Source organism: Martes martes (genome assembly GCF_963455335.1).
Source record: "Martes martes genome assembly, chromosome: 3".
Taxonomy (NCBI): domain Eukaryota; kingdom Metazoa; phylum Chordata; class Mammalia; order Carnivora; family Mustelidae; genus Martes; species Martes martes.
Window position 1 is genome coordinate 152,497,271 of NC_137890.1, and position 17,900 is coordinate 152,515,170.

The 17,900-nt window shown below is 45.7% G+C and overlaps 1 protein-coding gene across 17 annotated transcripts in view; it reads right to left on the reverse strand.

Moving 5' to 3' along the window:
• The window catches only part of LRRFIP1 (LRR binding FLII interacting protein 1), a 140,950-nt gene that overhangs the window by 46,683 nt on the left and 76,367 nt on the right, over positions 1–17,900 (reverse strand). For 9 of the 17 annotated variants that reach the window (XM_080799077.1, XM_080799067.1, XM_080799066.1 and 6 more), the window contains exons 2-6: positions 17,472–17,567; positions 7,697–7,744; positions 6,372–6,416; positions 5,780–5,830; positions 3,241–3,279 (exon numbers count right to left, since the gene is read on the reverse strand). In XM_080799077.1, coding sequence (XP_080655203.1) covers positions 3,241–3,279; positions 5,780–5,830; positions 6,372–6,416; positions 7,697–7,744; positions 17,472–17,567 — 279 coding nt within the window. Of the gene's footprint in view, positions 1–3,240; positions 3,280–5,779; positions 5,831–6,371; positions 6,417–7,696; positions 7,745–11,021; positions 11,040–17,471; positions 17,568–17,900 lie in introns of all 17 variants that reach the window. The other 8 variants (XM_080799068.1, XM_080799069.1, XM_080799073.1 and 5 more) reach the window with 2 other exon arrangements.

The window sequence follows — 17,900 nt, forward strand, 5'->3', positions numbered from 1 at the left end:
CTTTCTAGAATGGGTCTCATTCATTTAGAAGGATGTTTCTGCTGATGGAAGACAAGAGCTGTTGAGTGTCAGAGACATAGCCAGCTCTTGAGAGAGAAAACGGAAAGCAAGCCACACAACTGGTACAACTGGAAGGAGATGCCGGGGGTAAGGGACGGGAGTCCAAATTCCAAAGCAGTGCTCCATCATGAGACCTGATGCAACACGTTTGCTCCAGCAGCAGGCGCCTCCATCCACTTCCACAGCTGTGGAAATGTGTGTAGAAAGACGTGCTTGACAAGGCTGCTGAGGCTTAAATCTGACCAAAATGAGTATCCCAGGGGCCTGGAGCAGTGCCCTCCCAAACTGTGTGCTGACAGGACAGCGGATGGAGCAAACGTGGAAGGTCCCTGGCACCCATGGGGAACAGAGCATGTCCTTGTTCACGGGGTTAGACAATGGGAGACCGGTTACCGTGTATGTAGCAGCTACGGCATTCATGAAGAATAAAGAAATGAATTTCCAGACAGATGACAGATCCAGATTCATGAAATCTTGACTATGAAACTACATATTTAGTTACAACTCAAAAACAAGTCATTTTGAAGTTTCTAAGTGAAACAGAAGAGTATGTATTAATCCCTCAATTTTACATTTGAAAACTCTATGAGTCATGTTAAAACATCTCTGAGATAAATTTGACAGTAAAAAAACCTTCAGAGATAGGCAGGACTGTTACTTGATCTACTTTCCTTTCCTCTCGCAATTGACAAGACTATCTGAGATGGAAATGTGTGTCAAGGACTTGTAGATTTCAGACCACAGTCTTATTTTTTCAGTAGCTGTTTAGAAACACATTCCTGGAAAAAAATTAATATAATAATAAAGGCTAACATCCATCAATCTGAGATGACTTTGACTTTACTAATTAGTGAGGAAGTAAAATATATTACATATATAAACCCTTTGGTTTCCACTGTTGCTATATGTACTACATGCTGCTCTGGACAAAGTCTTCCTTTCGGTCATCTCACTTCCTATGTTGCCTGCGGCACAGCACAGAGCATGGCAAAGGATGGAAGAGCAAGTGCACCCCTCATCTGTCCCATTTCTCTTCTACCCTTTGGTGGCCATGCAGGAAAAACTCCCCCTTCACGGTCTCTGCGGACATCCAGCTTTCTGTTGTAATGGAATTCTGTCATAGGGAATATATTCCTAGCATGAATTCGCAAACCTATAGGATCTCGTTGCCATCCTGCTAGGACTACGACTTCTTGAAGACCACCACCAACACTCTCCTCTTGGATAGTTTTTATGTGTTGGGTTGGGATGGGTGGAGCTATTTTTCTATGTAGCATAACAGGATAAGTAGAGTTGAAAATTAACACATTAGAATAAAAAGTCCATAGACAGCATATTAGCTTTATCCAACATCAGGTCTCGGAGGGTCCATCTTCTTCACTGTAGAAACTGCTTTCTCGACACTCCTTACTGTGCAGACCACGAACATCGCGGTGGCCTTGTGTGGCCCTGACCTGGGCAGTCAGAACACCTAAAGCTGGGGCGGGGGATGTGCGCTTTCCTAAGCTTCCTGGGTGAATTTTACACACAGTAACACTGCGCAGTGCTGCTCTCAGAGAGAACGAAATACCGAGAAGAGTCACAAATCAGCAATCTCTGAGAGTATAAGGCAGATGCAAGAATGAATGCCTTATCGAAGCCAGAGATGCCAGGGTACCTGTGATTAGTCAGAGTGCTACCCACCACCGTGCCATTGCTATCAAAACATCAGCACACTTCACGATGACCATGCAAGCGAATGTCACCTGCTATCTTGTTTGATTAATGATGTTAGATCATTTTTACACTGTCAAAAGATCACACCCAAGGGCAGGAGAGACGGGAAGCAAGATTAAGAAAGGCCAGATGAAAACTCTAAAGTGCAATCTTTGATGCACTCAACTTAGCTGGAAAACAGAATGAAAGCAGAAAAGAAAAGCAAAATCCAGAACGTATTTCGGACTATTGCTAACACGTGTACTCATTCATTCCACCAGGGACTGGCCCTTAAGTACAGCTGCCTGTGAGTTTAAAATAAGAAGGCTAAAAATCTGGAAGTATGCTGCACAGACACTGACTTAGACTGAGAACAGGAGAGCTGCTAGAATGACAGGGTCACTGTCAAGTGCTGTGGGAGAGTCTGCAATGAGCACTTCCTGAATCCGGTTACGTGCCTCTGAGGTTCACGTTCTCCACGGTGGGTCTATTGCTCACCAGTGGCTGAGGCCAAGCCCAAGCTGGAATGCCCGGCTCCTCCCTGGCCACGGGCTCCTGTCTGTAAAGCAGTGAACGGCAGCCCTTCTGGGAGGATGGCGATGGGGGCAAATGTGCCCCATGCAGAAATATGGCACTATTCATTACCATCTTTAAGGTAAAAAACTGTATTTTAAAATCAGAAAGTTGCTAAATAATTTTGGAAGGCGGTGGAATGAATGAAGCACAAAATGCTTTCAGAAAAAGTCCTAAGAATTGAAGTAGTTCTAGAATCTGCTAGAATCACTTCAGTGCAGGAGCACTTTTTTGCTCATTTCTGGTGAGATCCAATTTCTCTCCTTTTTGGAGTCACTGAAACGTACAGGTTTTCAGATGCACAGGTTTTTCTGCACAGAAGGTGCAGACAGACAGATGTAAGAAGGGAAATTTCAAATTGAAATCTAAAGGTCTTGTTTTGGGTACTGGAACCAAGGTCCTTCTAAAACAGCACATTTTGGCAAAAGAGCCAGATCGCACATTTAATATGAATGGACGCAGATTAAAAAATAACAGATTTTTCATAGAGAAAATGACCTTAAATTTAATCTCGGAAAGGAAATGGAGAAGTTTTGGGAATTCTCAATTTGATCTGCGTTCCTTGAAAGCAAAACACTCTAGTCCTGCCTTGGTATCCACAGCTGTTAGCACAGCGTGTGGCAAACAGCTGGTGCTCAAAGACCGTGCAGCGAGTGAGTGCGTTCAAGCGCGGAGCGGGACCCTGAGGATCAGAGACACACCAGCGGCTCTGCAAGAAGAGTGCTCCCTCTGGTAGGTATACCTGCCCTCCGGCCCGTGGCACTGCCCCAAGGGGGCCTGGGGACAGCACGTGTGTCTTTCTGGACAGAGACATACTTGGCTTTTTGGACAAACACACCCACGAAATTAGTGGAAACACTACAGGTTATGCACTATTAGGATCACACCTCAGCATCCATCCAACCATCTCACCCAGGCATAAGGACCCCCATACTCCAAGTCAGGCTGCGACTGTCAGCAGGAGGGTGGAAGAAGAAAAGGACAGAAAACAGAGTTGCCAAAATCAATTAGAAAGCTAACACAAATATCAGAAAACATAAAGCAAAAGCCAGGTAATCTTGAAATCTTGACAAAATTACATTTTTACATGACTTCCAGGATCTCATGTGTATTTATGGAAGGGATCACATTAGAATGACAGCCATCATAAAATCCAGTAACGTTAAATAAAACTTGCATGGCAGATGCTGCTATAATTCATGAAATCTGCAGCAGTTTGAGCAATCTTACTTCCTCTTCCAGAAGATACGTTCTATTTATATTAAACAAAAGGTAATCACATGCATCATCAATTTTTAAATAAGAAAAATTAAAATCTTATGATATCCAAAATCTAGTTTACTGAGAAGAATGCCCATGCAAACACTAGGAAAGTAAAATTTCCCCCTGGTTTTTAAGGGTTTATCATCACTGCCAGTTGAATGAAGAAGACCTGTATTTTGAGATCGTCAAGAAATAAAAGATATGATCTTTGAACTTTGCAAACTAAAGATTTCAGAATATTAGCATACATTAAAGCAGAACACACTAGCCCTGCAAAGGGAGCGGCCCACCAACCAGCGAAGGCCAGAGCTTCTGGGCCCCCAAGGGCTTGGGGATGGATGCTGTCACCTCCTCACTGCTCTGGGCTTGTCTTAAACCTGTCAGAGTTATGAGATCTGACTCTTACCTCCAGGATCCAAGTTCTCAAGGTCTGTGGGTTTTTAAAAAGTATTATTTTTTTAGACCAAGTATATTATGGGAAAGAACAGTGTAGGAAATCAACTGGCTTAACACAAGAATCCTGTCCACTGTTGATTTTCCACTTTCTCTCTCTTATTTAATGTCCAGATTATGGGCCTCTTCCATAAAATTTTATACCTTAAAAACAAATATGCTTGAAATCTTGGCAGAGAATGGTGACTAGCAGAGAAATTTAACTCATGTCTGGTTAAAGTCACTGAAAATGAAATGAATGCTGTAAACAATGATTTTAATAGTTTTAAACTCGTTGGGGTCAGGAATCTTTCTGAGAATCTTAAGAAAGGGACAAATTCTTTTCCTAGGAAAATCCAAGTACACACAAATCATGAAAACAATTCCAGGAGGATCAGATCTGAAAATGGGTATTGTGACAGATTTGGACTCTGTGTCCAATTTCTCTGCTATTCCCTCCTAAGACTGCCTTCGTCAGGCTTTGTTCTCACCACCTCCATCAAAAGTTTCCTCGTTGAGTCCACCAACGTGTCCTCTCTGACGCTAAGGCCGGTAGTCGGCCCTTAGTCCTACGCTTCTTTGACCTCTCCCTGCTCCTGGAAACAGTGTCTTCTCCTGGTTTCAGGGGCTCAGGCTTCTCCTGGGCCTGCTCAGTGACTGTCATTTCTGTGTCTCTGCCACAGATTCTGCAAACTCAGGTTTGCATTTATAATGTTTTGGTTACATAAATGTTACTTCCTCCAACTTGACTCTTGTCCGAGACAAGATCTTTGAAGAACTTATAACCGGATGGCTAAGGGGAAAGTTTCAGCGAGCAAGGAAGCACTTTCACCGTCTTCACATCTGAACCGTTGTTTTCTGGCAAAATCACTGTGGATCTGCTTTGGGCACTGCTAAGTCCATGACGTTGATGGACCTTCAGAACAACAGTGAGTTACCCTGACAGTTACTGTTGTGAACAACCAGATGAAATGCACATTCATGGTGCATATAAATTGTCATGGTGATCGAAACCAAGCATACTGCTCCAGACAGTTCTTAAGGGAAACAGAGTGGCTGCATCGAGACCCACTTCCTACCAGCAGTGACAGCAATCATAACCCTCTGGTAAAGAAGACTGACATGCTCAGAGTAAGGCACTGACCTAAGGGGCTATGCAAAACACAATTTCTCTACTTCACTTCCCAAGCCATGCAATGTTTTCAAGTCTCATTATGAAGATTACTGGAACGTTTAATGTCTTTGTCTTTCGCAACCATCAAGCTGTCAGTGATGAAGAGATTTCATCAAAACTAACCAAAGGTAACACTCCTGAGGGCGAGTGGACCTGGGGCTCATGGGTCCAACCCATGCCAATTTTCCACCAGGCAGCCTATGGCAGCTTTCAAGGAGCTACACAAGTACAGCTCTGAGGAACAGTCACTTTATCTGAGATGCAAATTTGACTGGGAGCACGTATGCAAATAGACCCCTTCATCCCACCAGCATTGCCAAGACAACTTAATCAAGGGGTGGCAGTGCTGTGTTATGGACGAATATACAGACATTGTGATGTCCACTCTTGGGAGAGAGGCACAACAGAGGGACCTCTGCTAATCAATACTCTCTCTGCAGCACAAGGAAACACCCCACCAGGGATTAGATTTCTTGGTTAGACTATGGGGTAATGAACAGGAAATCTGAACGCAAGGATACAGAAGCAAAGACGGCCAACAGTAAACTGCAGCATGCAAACCCGATCATTCTGGTTACTGACCCTCAGACTTCCACGACTACCCACTGACATGCGCTCATCTTCATCAGAAGCCTAGTGAAAGAAAGGATGAAAACAACCATGAAGCACAGCATGTAGAAATCCATGTCCAGCTTTCAGAGAGATACGGCTGATCTGACACCACAGCAGTGGGGCAGATCCGATGCCTCTGGAAATCTCAGGGGACCTGAGCCTACCTACATCTTCCTCAAATGGGCTTTGTGTGTGCACCTCTGTTTACAGAGGGCTGTTTCTGGATGAGATTCCTTTAACTCAATCTCACTGAAGTGGTGTTATTTACTTTGCTGGTAATATACAAACACAGCCTCAATGTATATCACTCTGCAAATTATTGGTGGGTATTGGATAGCAAAAGAGCATTAACTGTCATGAATATATACTAATACTCAGAAATTTCCCATTCTCCCCTCACAAAGTTAGGTCAAAATACTAAAAGTTGAGTCCACAAATCTTTAGGTAACAGAGTCAGTAGAAGTTAGTTTCTTTTGTAAGCATCACTAAGATATATCTAATCACATATTTCAGCCACTACAACTATAAATTAGACTTCAATCAAAGTGAACACAGTACTAACCGATGTGTTTCTCCTGGATCTACGTGAATAGCGCTCAGTGTCTTCCTATCAAAGCAACGGAAGAAACAGTATTAAAGGTCAGATACAGACACAACAGAAGCCTTAGTTTGGTTGTGACATAATACAGTATTTCTGATATAATGTCAAATAAATATTTTCTTTGATGCCATTAAAAGGCTTCAATTGAACCACTGAGGAAGAATGTTTTCTTTGGGCATATGTAAGCACACAAGTAATTGGCATATTTCATTTCTGCTCTAAAAGTGTGTTGGGGCAGAAGATGGCCCTTCATTGGTTCCTAACCTCTACAGGTCCAACTCAACCTACTTTTCTGCCTACATTCGGAACCTTATTCTCTTTCCTTTGGGAATCAGAAGATAAATCATTACCATAAAAGCTCCAATAAGGACATCATCCCATCTACTATATTTTGTGCATTCTGAGACACACATGGTTTTTCACATTTGGGTATCTCTGAAGTGGGGGTATATCTTACAATCAAAGTTGTTCACATTATAATTAGCAGCGTTTTTTTTTTTTCTTCTTTCTCAGTGATATAGAAAACAATGAGGCATCTTTTAACTGGGTCTTAAGATCTGATGAAAATACATCCGCCATAGAAGCTTAAAACGATGGTTTACACATACTAAAGGTTGAAATTAATCATTTGTTTTAACAGAGAGAGTACACACTGCTTATATTTCAGGAACTGTTCTCTTTCCCATTCTACACAGGGGTCTAAGATATTAGGAGGTAATTTTACATTTCCTTGGATTGTTTACGCGTAAGGGACATTGAACATGACATTTCCACACTGGCCAGGTTCTCCTTTGCTAAAGGTACGGAACGACGTCCATGAGGCCACTGGGTAAGTGTCAAGGACAGGAGGAGGTGGGAAGAACTCATGTGGACGAATTAATGAGAGAAGGAGTGGGTCCACGTTCTCTTGGGGCCAGTGGACAGCAAGGGGAAGGCTCCCCCTCCTTGAGCCTCATGCCTAAGGCCCCATCTTCTCCTGAGTGTGCCTAATGGAGAGCCCTTTGCCCAAGGAGACAGGGCGGTGGTGGCCCTGGAGAACATAAGCCACTAGCCTGGAGACTCCAGGAGTGAGCGGCTACTGCCCAGAACAGACAAAAATGCCGGCCAGGCCCATTCCTAACCCAGCTTCATCTGGATGTAAACAATCCGGCCAGATGCAGAAGCCCCTGGAAGAAAATCTCTCAGTATTAAATTATGGCACAGCAGGAATCTATCAATATAATTGCAGTGTGTAAGAATCAAATTATAAACCATGTCAGTTTCTTAAAATTGTATCCAAGGCCTACCATCCACTGCTCGATGTCACCCCATTTTGTATCCAGCCCATAATATTTCTAAAGACAGAAGGGAAAGAAAATTAGGCAAGATGTGAAACGGTAACCATGTAAGAAACTGTTCTGACATGCATTTCCAAACCACTGCCCAAGCCACATGGGGAAGGGAGCATGCCGAAGCACAGCTGGAAACACCACACTCGGTGCAGGGTGGGGAGCTCTGGCGGAGAGACCGCTGCCTCCCACCCCTCCCAGGCAAGCCCAGGGGGCCCGGTCAGAGCACGTCGAAGAGCAGGAGCTGAACAGGGCAGTGCAGACCCGGTGTGAGGCTGTTCAGGCCTGTAGAGCAAAGGTACTTGAGCTGCTGGAGCAACGAGAAAGCCCAGGGGACAGGGAGAGAGAGGGTGCTGACCCCTCGGTCTCCTGTGCCCTTGCTCCAGCTATCTGATATCTACGCTAAATTTAGGCCCCCGAGAATTTACGTTCTTTGGATGTCTTCATAGCATGTCACTGATGGAAAGATGGCTGAGTGGCTAAGAAGAGGGCTTGGAACAGAAAAAACATTTTTATGGTAGCAGGTTATATTGGGCATTTTCTTTAGCTAGTGCCTCCATGGTTTTACTTCGCTTGTGTCAGCCCCGGTGGTCCAAGTTAAAATTAGAAAAGCAGATTCAGAATGGCTACTGCCCTTGCTAAATATAGTAATTTCCAAGACAGGCAGGAGCCCAAGTCTAGTCTCAAGTGATGGGGTCTTACTTCTCTCCTCACTTTCTCCCTAGTTCCAATAGATAAAGCAAGAAATAAGCAACCAAACCTTCATGTAATCACATAGATGTGATTTTCCTCTTTATACATTAAAACTTTATATTAAAAAAAAAAACAACTAGGTGCTAGAAGTCCAAGACAAATTTTGAAATTGTTTTCTAATTGCCAAAACATGCTGCTATGTTTGGCTCAGTTTCAATTATTTTGAAGGGTGGCCAGATTTTAAATATAATGGCTCTCCAACGGTCTCGCCCCTTTCTCTTAGAGAGAGCGCTAAGCAGGAAAATCGAAGAGGAAAAAAACCAGGAGGAAGCATCCAACCTTTTCAAATCTCAACCAATGCAGAAATGTGATATATCAAAAGTACATGAGCCGAGTCTTTTTCTGTAGGTCACTTTCCTTACTTTGAGGCTTTAGCTTCAAGTTAAGTGAAATACAACAGCTTAAAGCCATTTTACATTCAATCAATGTCGGGCCTGCTCATTCCTGCAGCCAAATTCCAGGTTTCTCACCTGTAAAATGTGACGCCATCAACCCTCTTCAGCTCATGGCTTAATTACAAAGATAGAAAGAACAGGTTTTTTTGTTTGTTTGTTTGTTTGTTTAAAGGGGGGCCTATACAAAGGCACAAAAATTATTTCAATTCCAACAGAAGTCTGTATGATCTGTTTTTCTATTTTCATATTTCCCTTTTTTTTTTGCCAATTCTATACTTATATCAAATACTGCACACCATCTCTTGCTCTTTTTGTGATAAAAATAAGAACCAGCATTCAAAATCTTCCATCTAGTTCACGGTGACCTTACCCATCACTGCTATGCCTGCAGCTCTCCCTCCCTGAAATGATGGGGTCCTTCATTTCAGGGAGGGAGAGCACCCCCCGCCCCAAGCAGAAAGTGCAACTAACTCCAAGTTCTGATATTAGTGAGCAGGCTCCAAAGCCAAAAGCGGAAAGCGTACAATGTTTCAAATGTAAACGACTATGATTAGCCAGTGAGTCATGCAGAGGAAGTAAGAGCCCGACTTACAATACAAAAGGTGCTTGACTTTCAGAAATAGCTGAAGTTCAGTAGAAGAGAAGCCATCCCACAGAATGGCAGTTTACTGCCTCCTCTTCCTTTTCTCAAATCTTAATGATAAGGAAAGCCCTCCCTTCCCTTGGCACATCTATATTATAGAAATGTGTATCTGCTTTTCTACTGTGGACTTCCTGAGCTCCCTTCTAGAACTACTTTGTACACAAGTGAACATTCTGACAGAAGTTCTGGTGAGTTACTAAACAGAAAAATAATAGTGATCTGGAACTAGAAAGGAATGAACCAAAGTGTAAATTACTAGGCGGGGTCTCTTTTCTAGGTTTTGAGCAGTCTGTTACAGGGCGGGTCCCCTAGCTTTACCAGCTTTTGCCTCTTGTTAAATTCTTCCCAAGACTCTCTAAGTATGTTTGGATGTAGCTTCAACATGCATTCCAATACCAGACCCTGAAAAAACTAATAAAGCACAAACAGGTTCTGGCACCCACTTATCTGATTTCTCCACACCCTCTGGACAGTAGTTATGCGGACTGGGGGTGGGGGACAGGAACCAAAGGCAATCTGGTATTGTAGCCAGTAAAGGAATCCACCGCTGGAATTTTAAATTTACTGACCGTGCGTTTAAAAGGACCTGGTGATAAACCTTTTAATGATCATCTTATTTTCATTTTTCTTAGCTGCTCTAAAAAAAAATACAGTTCTTCTTTATCTACAAACTAAATAGATTTATAAAAATAGATTTATAAATAGATTTATAAAAAGCACTATGATAGATGTCAGAAGTAACAAGGTTACTTTACCAGGTTTGGTAAAGACTCACGGTAGACACACTCTATAAATTCTCAGGGAACCAACCATCACTCCATCATTGTTGCTGAGTCAGGAGCCCCTGATCTGGTTGTTTCTGACCTTAGTTTGTGTGCCCAGCCTGCTAGTGTATTTCTTGCTAAATCTCACCTGCTTCTAAATGCCCAGGAAATAGACAAGCACTTTACCACCCTGAATGTTTAGGGATAGAGTGCAGGTTTAAGTTATTGGAGTTGGCTATTATTACCATTTTCTTTTTTTCCACCTGATTTTTAAATCAGTATATGCCAATCTCTCAATCTGTGGTAATCTGCACTGAGATTTTAAGATTTTCTAATAAAATCATACAGAAGGGTAATCTTTTTCTTTAAATATCTGACTTCGAAGGTTTCCTCAATTCTGAAGTGTGATTTTATTTTATCTTAGAATTCGTTTTTTTTGTTTGCTTGTTTCTTCCTCAAAGAAACAATTTTCTAATTCTTTGAGAAAAGTGGAGATGAGGAAAACATTCTGTGGACAGAGGTACGTCTGATGGTTGCTTTTTCTGGGGGTGGAAATAGGGACGACTTCAGCATTCTTGAACAAACCAATTTGTAAATAAAGCGGCAAAAACTTCTACATATTTTCAATGAAAGGCATTATTTCTGAAAGGTGACCAGGCCCTTGGCAGGAAAAAAAAAACCACAAAAAAACGGCATGCAAATTAGGAAACAAAGAACAAAGAGCCTACCTTTTGAACCTGATAGATCTACAGAGAAGGGCAAAAGAAATAAGAAAAGAAATATGAAATCCAATTACAGAAGTAGTTACATCAGAAAGAAAGGTTCTCTAAGTCCCTGGAAATGGGGATAAAAGCGATACTGGGGGGAAAAAAACCCAACATTGAATACTGGTAGAACACAGAAAATGTGTGAAATCTCATTGAAACTATTGTTAATTTCCTGACTCATTTTACACTCTATTTTAGATACAGTGGTGAGACCCAGGCACACACACGTGGGTCCCTGCAAGAATCCTGGTGTGATTCTAGTGTGCTGAGTCCATGTAACCATTACCAGCAGTGGGGAAAAGCACTTCATCTTCAACTCAAAATTTCTTTGCACAATGATAAAAGTTCAACTAGAAAGTACAGTGTAAAGTCCGCTGGTCAAGTTCCCAAGTAGGGAAGAAAGATGCTTTCCTGTTCTGATTCCCGCGGGTATGAACAATGCCAGGAAAACGACAGGTAAAGAAGCAGCGATTACTAGAACAGAACTGAAACACGTTTTTAAAAAAGCGTATAATCAACACTGACATATTCATCTGCTTCAGATTTTTCTCCTAATCATGCAGTCTCACTGGGTAAGACTGAGGTATCATGCTCATTCATTCATTCATAGAACAAAACATTTGCTGAGCCAGGCTTTACTCAAATCACGGCCAACGCCTGGCATTTCTAGTCTTACATGGGTGAGCATACGTGAACATATTCAACATTACGACCACAGGACACACAGTACTGACCACGAAAATGCTTATCAAGTCAGCAGCAGTTAAAGAAACGCAGCCCATTCATCAGATCGGCCGGTTGTCCATCACCATGTTGTTTCTACTAGCCGAGGTCCTCATGCGAAGTAAAAGGTTCACTCGGAGTTCCCAAAGAATAGCTACATATTATTCTTCCTCCATGAATCCACTCAGAAGGAGCTCATAACCCTTTTAAGCAGCCCTACAGCACAGCGAACACAGGCCACAGTCAGGTCTCCCCATCTGCGCGAAGGATCAGGATGGAGAGAGCTAGGGGCCGCCATGGGAGAGCTGGGCGGGCCTGGGAGGTCGGGGTAAATCCACGGCCAGCTCACAGGCCCCATGTCCTCAGGGTCTGTGGGGCTTGAGGACAGATCTACACTCCAACATGGTGTCTACTTGCTCACCTTGTCCCCGTCTTGGGGTATCCCAGGCACTAGTGTCGCTCCAACCACAACCCACCTCCAAAACCACCAACTTTTGTCACCAGCTTCCCCCTTCCTGGCCCCCAGCGACAGTCCCCCTCCTCCTCCAGGGAGTCAAGGCTCTGTCCACCTTCAGCAGATCTGAGCTCCCTCTCCAGGAAAGTCTTGCCCCTGCTCAGAAACACCTGTGTGAAGGTGGATGGCTCACCCCCAGATGAAAACAGGGATCACATTTCTCACTTTTTTTACACCAAAGTATCAACCCTACTAGTTAAACACTGGCCTTGTGAAGCATACTCATTTCCACTTAATCAACAACTTAAAATGCCAGTGCCCCGGGGCTATCAGATTGTATAACCTCAAATCGAGTTAGCTAGTTCTAATAATAGGCCCAGAGATGTGATATGCAGAGGGCGGGCTGAGACAAGTGTCGCCTGTACACCTTCCTGAATTCTTGCGCCCTGCCAGCTTGCCTCGCTTCCCACTCTAGCGGTACACACAAATGCTCACGTGTGCACATGCATGTCCACAGGTACAGCCCCCCACCCCCCGGCTCATCTCACATCAAGAAAGAGCTACAAGAACAGCCATGGCTTCTGTGTTCTCTCTAACACTCCTGCTAACAAAGCTGCCTATTCTGTGTTTATTACGCTGTGCTTCCAAGTCCGCACCAACGAGAAAACTGGTTTCCCAGGGTATGTAGCAGCTTATAAACTGATCAAGGGTTACGTGCATCTTCCCTTTTCCCCTCCGCTGTGGGTGCCAGCTGGCTCCCACACCACCTGAATCCCATGGACTCTGCCCTGGATTTTTCTTGTTAAGTATCTATTTGATTTTAGCTACTAGGAGGACCACAGCCTTACAGCTGCCGGGCCTACATGTGAATCTTGGCTCGGCTGTCTTCTTAGCTGCAGGGATAACTGTCTGCTTTCTTCACCTGTAAGTGAAACTTGGGCAGAGTCCCTTGCGGACTGTAAGTGACAGCACCCAAGTGTGCTGCTGCCCCAGGGCCAGGGGCTCTGGGATGTCCCTGACATTCCCCTCTGCGCCACCCCAGCTCTCTTTGACTAGCAATAAAATATACATCTATTTTAGCTTAAACCTTTCAGATTCACCCCCTTTTTTTGAACCAACAGACAAACTTTAAATATCAGTGCTCTCATATTTCCAAGACCCTAAATTTCTGCTAGCAACAGCGTCACTTGGGTGGGTCAGTGCTGGGCTGAGCCAACCAGATCAGTATAAACTGCAGGACAGACTGGGGTGGGGGGGAGGCTTCCTCCATGCTTCACCCCTTCCCTGACCTGGCTGTCATTGTGTTCTGCCCTATCCCACGTGCCACTCCCTCACTCAGCATCCCACAGGCTGTGTGAACCAGGGTTGCCTTCTCTGCTCCCTCCCTGACACATACAGGGTGTCACGGTGCACACTGAGAATTCATGTCACGGGGGCTGGTCATCAGGCATGTAACTGACCCCAAGTGAGAGTCTGAGTTCAGCAGAGAAGGAACTGAGGAGGTGCCTTCACTAACCCACTGCCAGTCTGTGGGGTCACACAGGGAGCAGGGTAAGATCACACAGGGAGAAAGGTGAGCACAGGGGAAATCGCCTGTGAGATCATACATGGAGCAGGGTGAGATCACACGGGAGGAGGGTGAGCACGGGTGAACGGTCTGTGGGATCACACAGGGAGGAGGGTGAGGTCACAGAGGGAGGAGGGTAAGCACGGGTGAACGGTCTGTGAGATCACACAGGGAGGAGGGTGAGGTCAGAAAGGGAGGAGGATGAGCACGGGCGAATGTTCTGTGGAGTGACACAGGGAGGAGGGTGAGATCACACACGGAGGAGGGTGAGGTCACACTGGGAAGAGAAACCAAGAAGCTGGTGCTCACCGGGAGGTACTTTCTCACATGCAAAGCCAAGCTTTCCTGCTGGCCCTTCAGAACTCAGCGCCACACATCATGGAAACCCACGCCTGCATCCACAAGTGCCTCTGCCGTGTAGCAGAAGATCGACGAGACCCCAATGACCACCTGCTTTCGTGTGAGACATTCCTTAGAACTCGACTCAAGATACAACATCTGATTTCCAGGCACCACTTCCATGTCTTGACAACAAATGTGAAACATGCTGTTAAAACAGAGTGTCACAGTTCCAACACGTGTACAACCGAGGCCAACTGTGGTGTTTCTGACCAGATTCCTGGTTTTAATCAGCTTTTCTCTGCAAAGCTGAGCTCCTCAACTGGCACCAAATGCCAGGGATGGCCGTGCTGCCCAGGAGCGGGGCTCTGCCAGTGCACAGACCCAGGTTCCAATGCCCTGTGGCAGGGACTGGGTGCTCCCCTGCCCCGTGTGCCCGGTGGGGGCTTCCTGGCCTTGTGAGGCCACTGTGAGGAGCCGCGGGAGCCTCGGGAGCAGGGGGGCTTTGCTGCTAAAGGAGGCCACTTGAATAGTCACTTTCATGGGTCAATTCTTTAGTTTTTTCTAGATCAAGCAAGATTTTTCTACATCAAGCACTTTTGCTAACGCACTTTGTGAAGCATGTTATCCTGCATGTATTTAAATGAGCTCCACCCATCACTAAGGCCACAGTTAAGCTAAACATAGCATTTGGAAAACAGATGCGTGTGTACACACTGCATAACTCATTCTCGTCTTGGTTTTGTGGAAATTTCACAACATACTCTCGATGTGTGTCAGTTTCCCTTATACCCGAGGGTGATGATAAAGTTAAGATTACTGACACTATCCTGAGCGCCCAAGGCAGGGCCCCCAGGTGTCACTGTCTACCCCCCCTCCCTGGGGCCAGCCCTGTGGGCTCCAGCAGCGGGCTCAGACGCAGCGACAGGCAACCAGACACACCAGCGCTGCTGGGATTCGGTCCACCGTGGAAAAGCTTACAGAGTGGGAACGTGTCAGGAAGATCCCCCTATAAGGCTTTTACAACCTTAACAGAACAGGGACCAGGGGCCTGTTGGAGAACCAGGGAGTAGATTAAAAGCGAATGAGCCCCAAGAGGGCAGCGACCGTTGGCCCCAGACCAGTGGTACAACCTGGGAGGCAGAGCTGGAGACCCAGCCTCCAGACACCTGCCCGCCCCCCACTGCCATGTTCCCTTCTAAAGTGGGGCAGGGGGCCGCAGGGTCCTGCAGACAGTGGGTGTGCAGGTGTCTGCTGGATGAACGGAAATATTCTAATGGGAACCAGACACCAGGCGGTTTGAAAAAAAATCTGAAAAAAGGAAAAATATCTATTTTTAAAAACCAGTTCAGGCTAAAAGAACTTTTCCATTGGGTGGCCTCTGATTACTATTAATACCAGCGTCTGATTTGGCAGAAGTCGTCTGCTGTCAGGGTAGCTCCCACAGCACAGTGACAGGGTCTCAGACAGGTGTGGGACAAAGTCTATGAGCAACTGGACCTAGACTTTCTCTTGACCTCCTGTTCAGATCCTTCTCTCCAGAGATGTCCCGAAAATGCATCTATGAAGGATCTTTGACCATTGCTCTTGGTGAGACGCATCCCCTGGAGATGATGACGGGTATCCCTCTGGCCCCCAGCCCCACTGGGCCGAACCTCACCCTTCACTGAGATGACAGGAGGGGGCGCATCCCAGTAGACATTGGTGCAATGGGTGAGTCCAAATCACCCACGCAAAAATTCCAGAGTGCCTATCTCCGGTTTTAAAATGACGACCATGATTCTCAGGGGAAAGCACTGGGAAAGTGCCAAACCCGTGCTTTGCATAAATTAAGAGAAAAAGTACAAGAAATCCAAGTAGAAGTTAATTCTACAGGCAGAACAGCTTCAAAACTAGAACTTAGTTGCAACTGTATTTGTATTTCTAACAAGGGGGGAGGATGTGATAAATTACCTTCAAATATTTTAGGCTTTTCCCGCGTTGTAAACACAGGAGGAGAAACACCTAAGGCATTGTAGAAGAGCCACCACGTGCCCTTCGGCTCAGGTCGCTTCCCAGGTGCCGCTGGAGGGTGGTGGGGCCCTTCTCTCGGGAACCACGTCCCCGCGTGTCCCCATCACTGGGGGCCCCTCAGCCTCCAGCCACCACGCCTGTGGTTTAACTCTCCTAAGTAACACCCTGGCCCGGAGCTTCTAGCAATCTGCAATCCATTCTTCAAACCTCATGGAGGAGATTTCTTCCACAAATTCAAATCTGGTTCTGCCTGAACCCGTTCACCCCGGGCATGCTACCCGCCACATGCAGGGAACAGCAACAAGGCAACAATGAGCACCTCAGGCAGGTGGCGGCCCCCCACCCCCCAACCCAGGGAATGTGAGGATGAGCAGTGGAATCCACAAGGATTTGAAGAGAAACTGGAAACACAGGTTTTTATTGGAAATCTCACGTGTTTTATAAACACTGGCTCAGCTTTAAAATTCTGGCTATGCAAAATCAGCCCTGGGAAAAGCAGCTGGCTGCCTCCCTCTGGCTTGGCAAATTCAAATGTTCTGACCAAGAGAAGCCCTGGAGTGGGGCCTGGTGTGGATGCTCCCATAGGGTACAGCCCACAGAGAACACGGGTCTGCTTCCTTCACCACGTGGACTTCAAGGTCACAGAAAAGTTCACTGCTCTAACCACAAGGTCAAGAGTCCTCGTGCTGTCCACACGACCTCGGCTGTAGCTCAAGATTACGAAAATAAGTAGCAGACTGCATTAACAGGTGTGTAAGCCCATTCCTGTCCACCTTCCCTTGGCGCTCGGTGGGGTGGGGCGGCAGTTTCTTCCCAGCTATCCCACCCATGGTGTATATTCTGTTTTCTGTACCACATGTGGGCTTTAGGCATCACGAAACTTACTAAAACAGGTAAAAGCTGCAAGGGGAAATATTTTTAAACAAAATAGTTTGGTTAGTTTAAAAAAATAATATTCTGTTCTTTCACATTTTAACTTAGAGGCTTGAGATTCTGGCTGGACGGTTTGACCTTGAGGTTCAGAACCAGCAGCTCTTGGCTCCTTCCGGCCAGAAGGCTGGGCTGGATGTAGGCAGGCGAGCGGCCGCGGGGGAGGCTGTCTCAGGACCCGGCAGGTCGAGGTCTGGGACAGGCACGCCTGGCATCCGTGCTATGCGCACTCCCTGGCCTGACCTTGAACAAAAGTCACAGGCACGGCGCATTCCAATTGTGAGCACTGTCAAGCGGACAGGTGTGTCAACAGCAACAGGTGTCTCTGCACCTGCATGCTCTACCCAAAATGAAAACACCTGTGAAAGGAACCGCACAGAACCACGAGCCTTACCTCCTTCTGCTGCCGCTCCAGCTCCTTCATTCGAATCTCCCGAGCCTCGGCGCGGGCCGCACGCTTCGCCGCCAGCCTTGCCTCCGCCTGAAACACACGGGGGATTTTATTAGCAGATGGATCAGTGGCTCCTTTCGTGTGAACGATGAGGCCGTTAGTAAGAGACTTTATTCAGAGTTTAATAAATACACCATAACACATCACAGACTCATACGAGTTAAAGGTCAGCAGGAATGCCGGTAGCAGTAGTTATCGCAATAAGGATTGCTACCGTTTACGGAGCCCTTACTAAATGCCAAGTAGGCATGGTTGCTGTTGTTGTTTATAAAAGACTCTATTTACTTATTTGAGAGAGAGAGAATGAGCAGGAGAAAGGGGCAGAGGGAGAAGGTGAAGCCAATTCGCCACTGATCAGGGAGC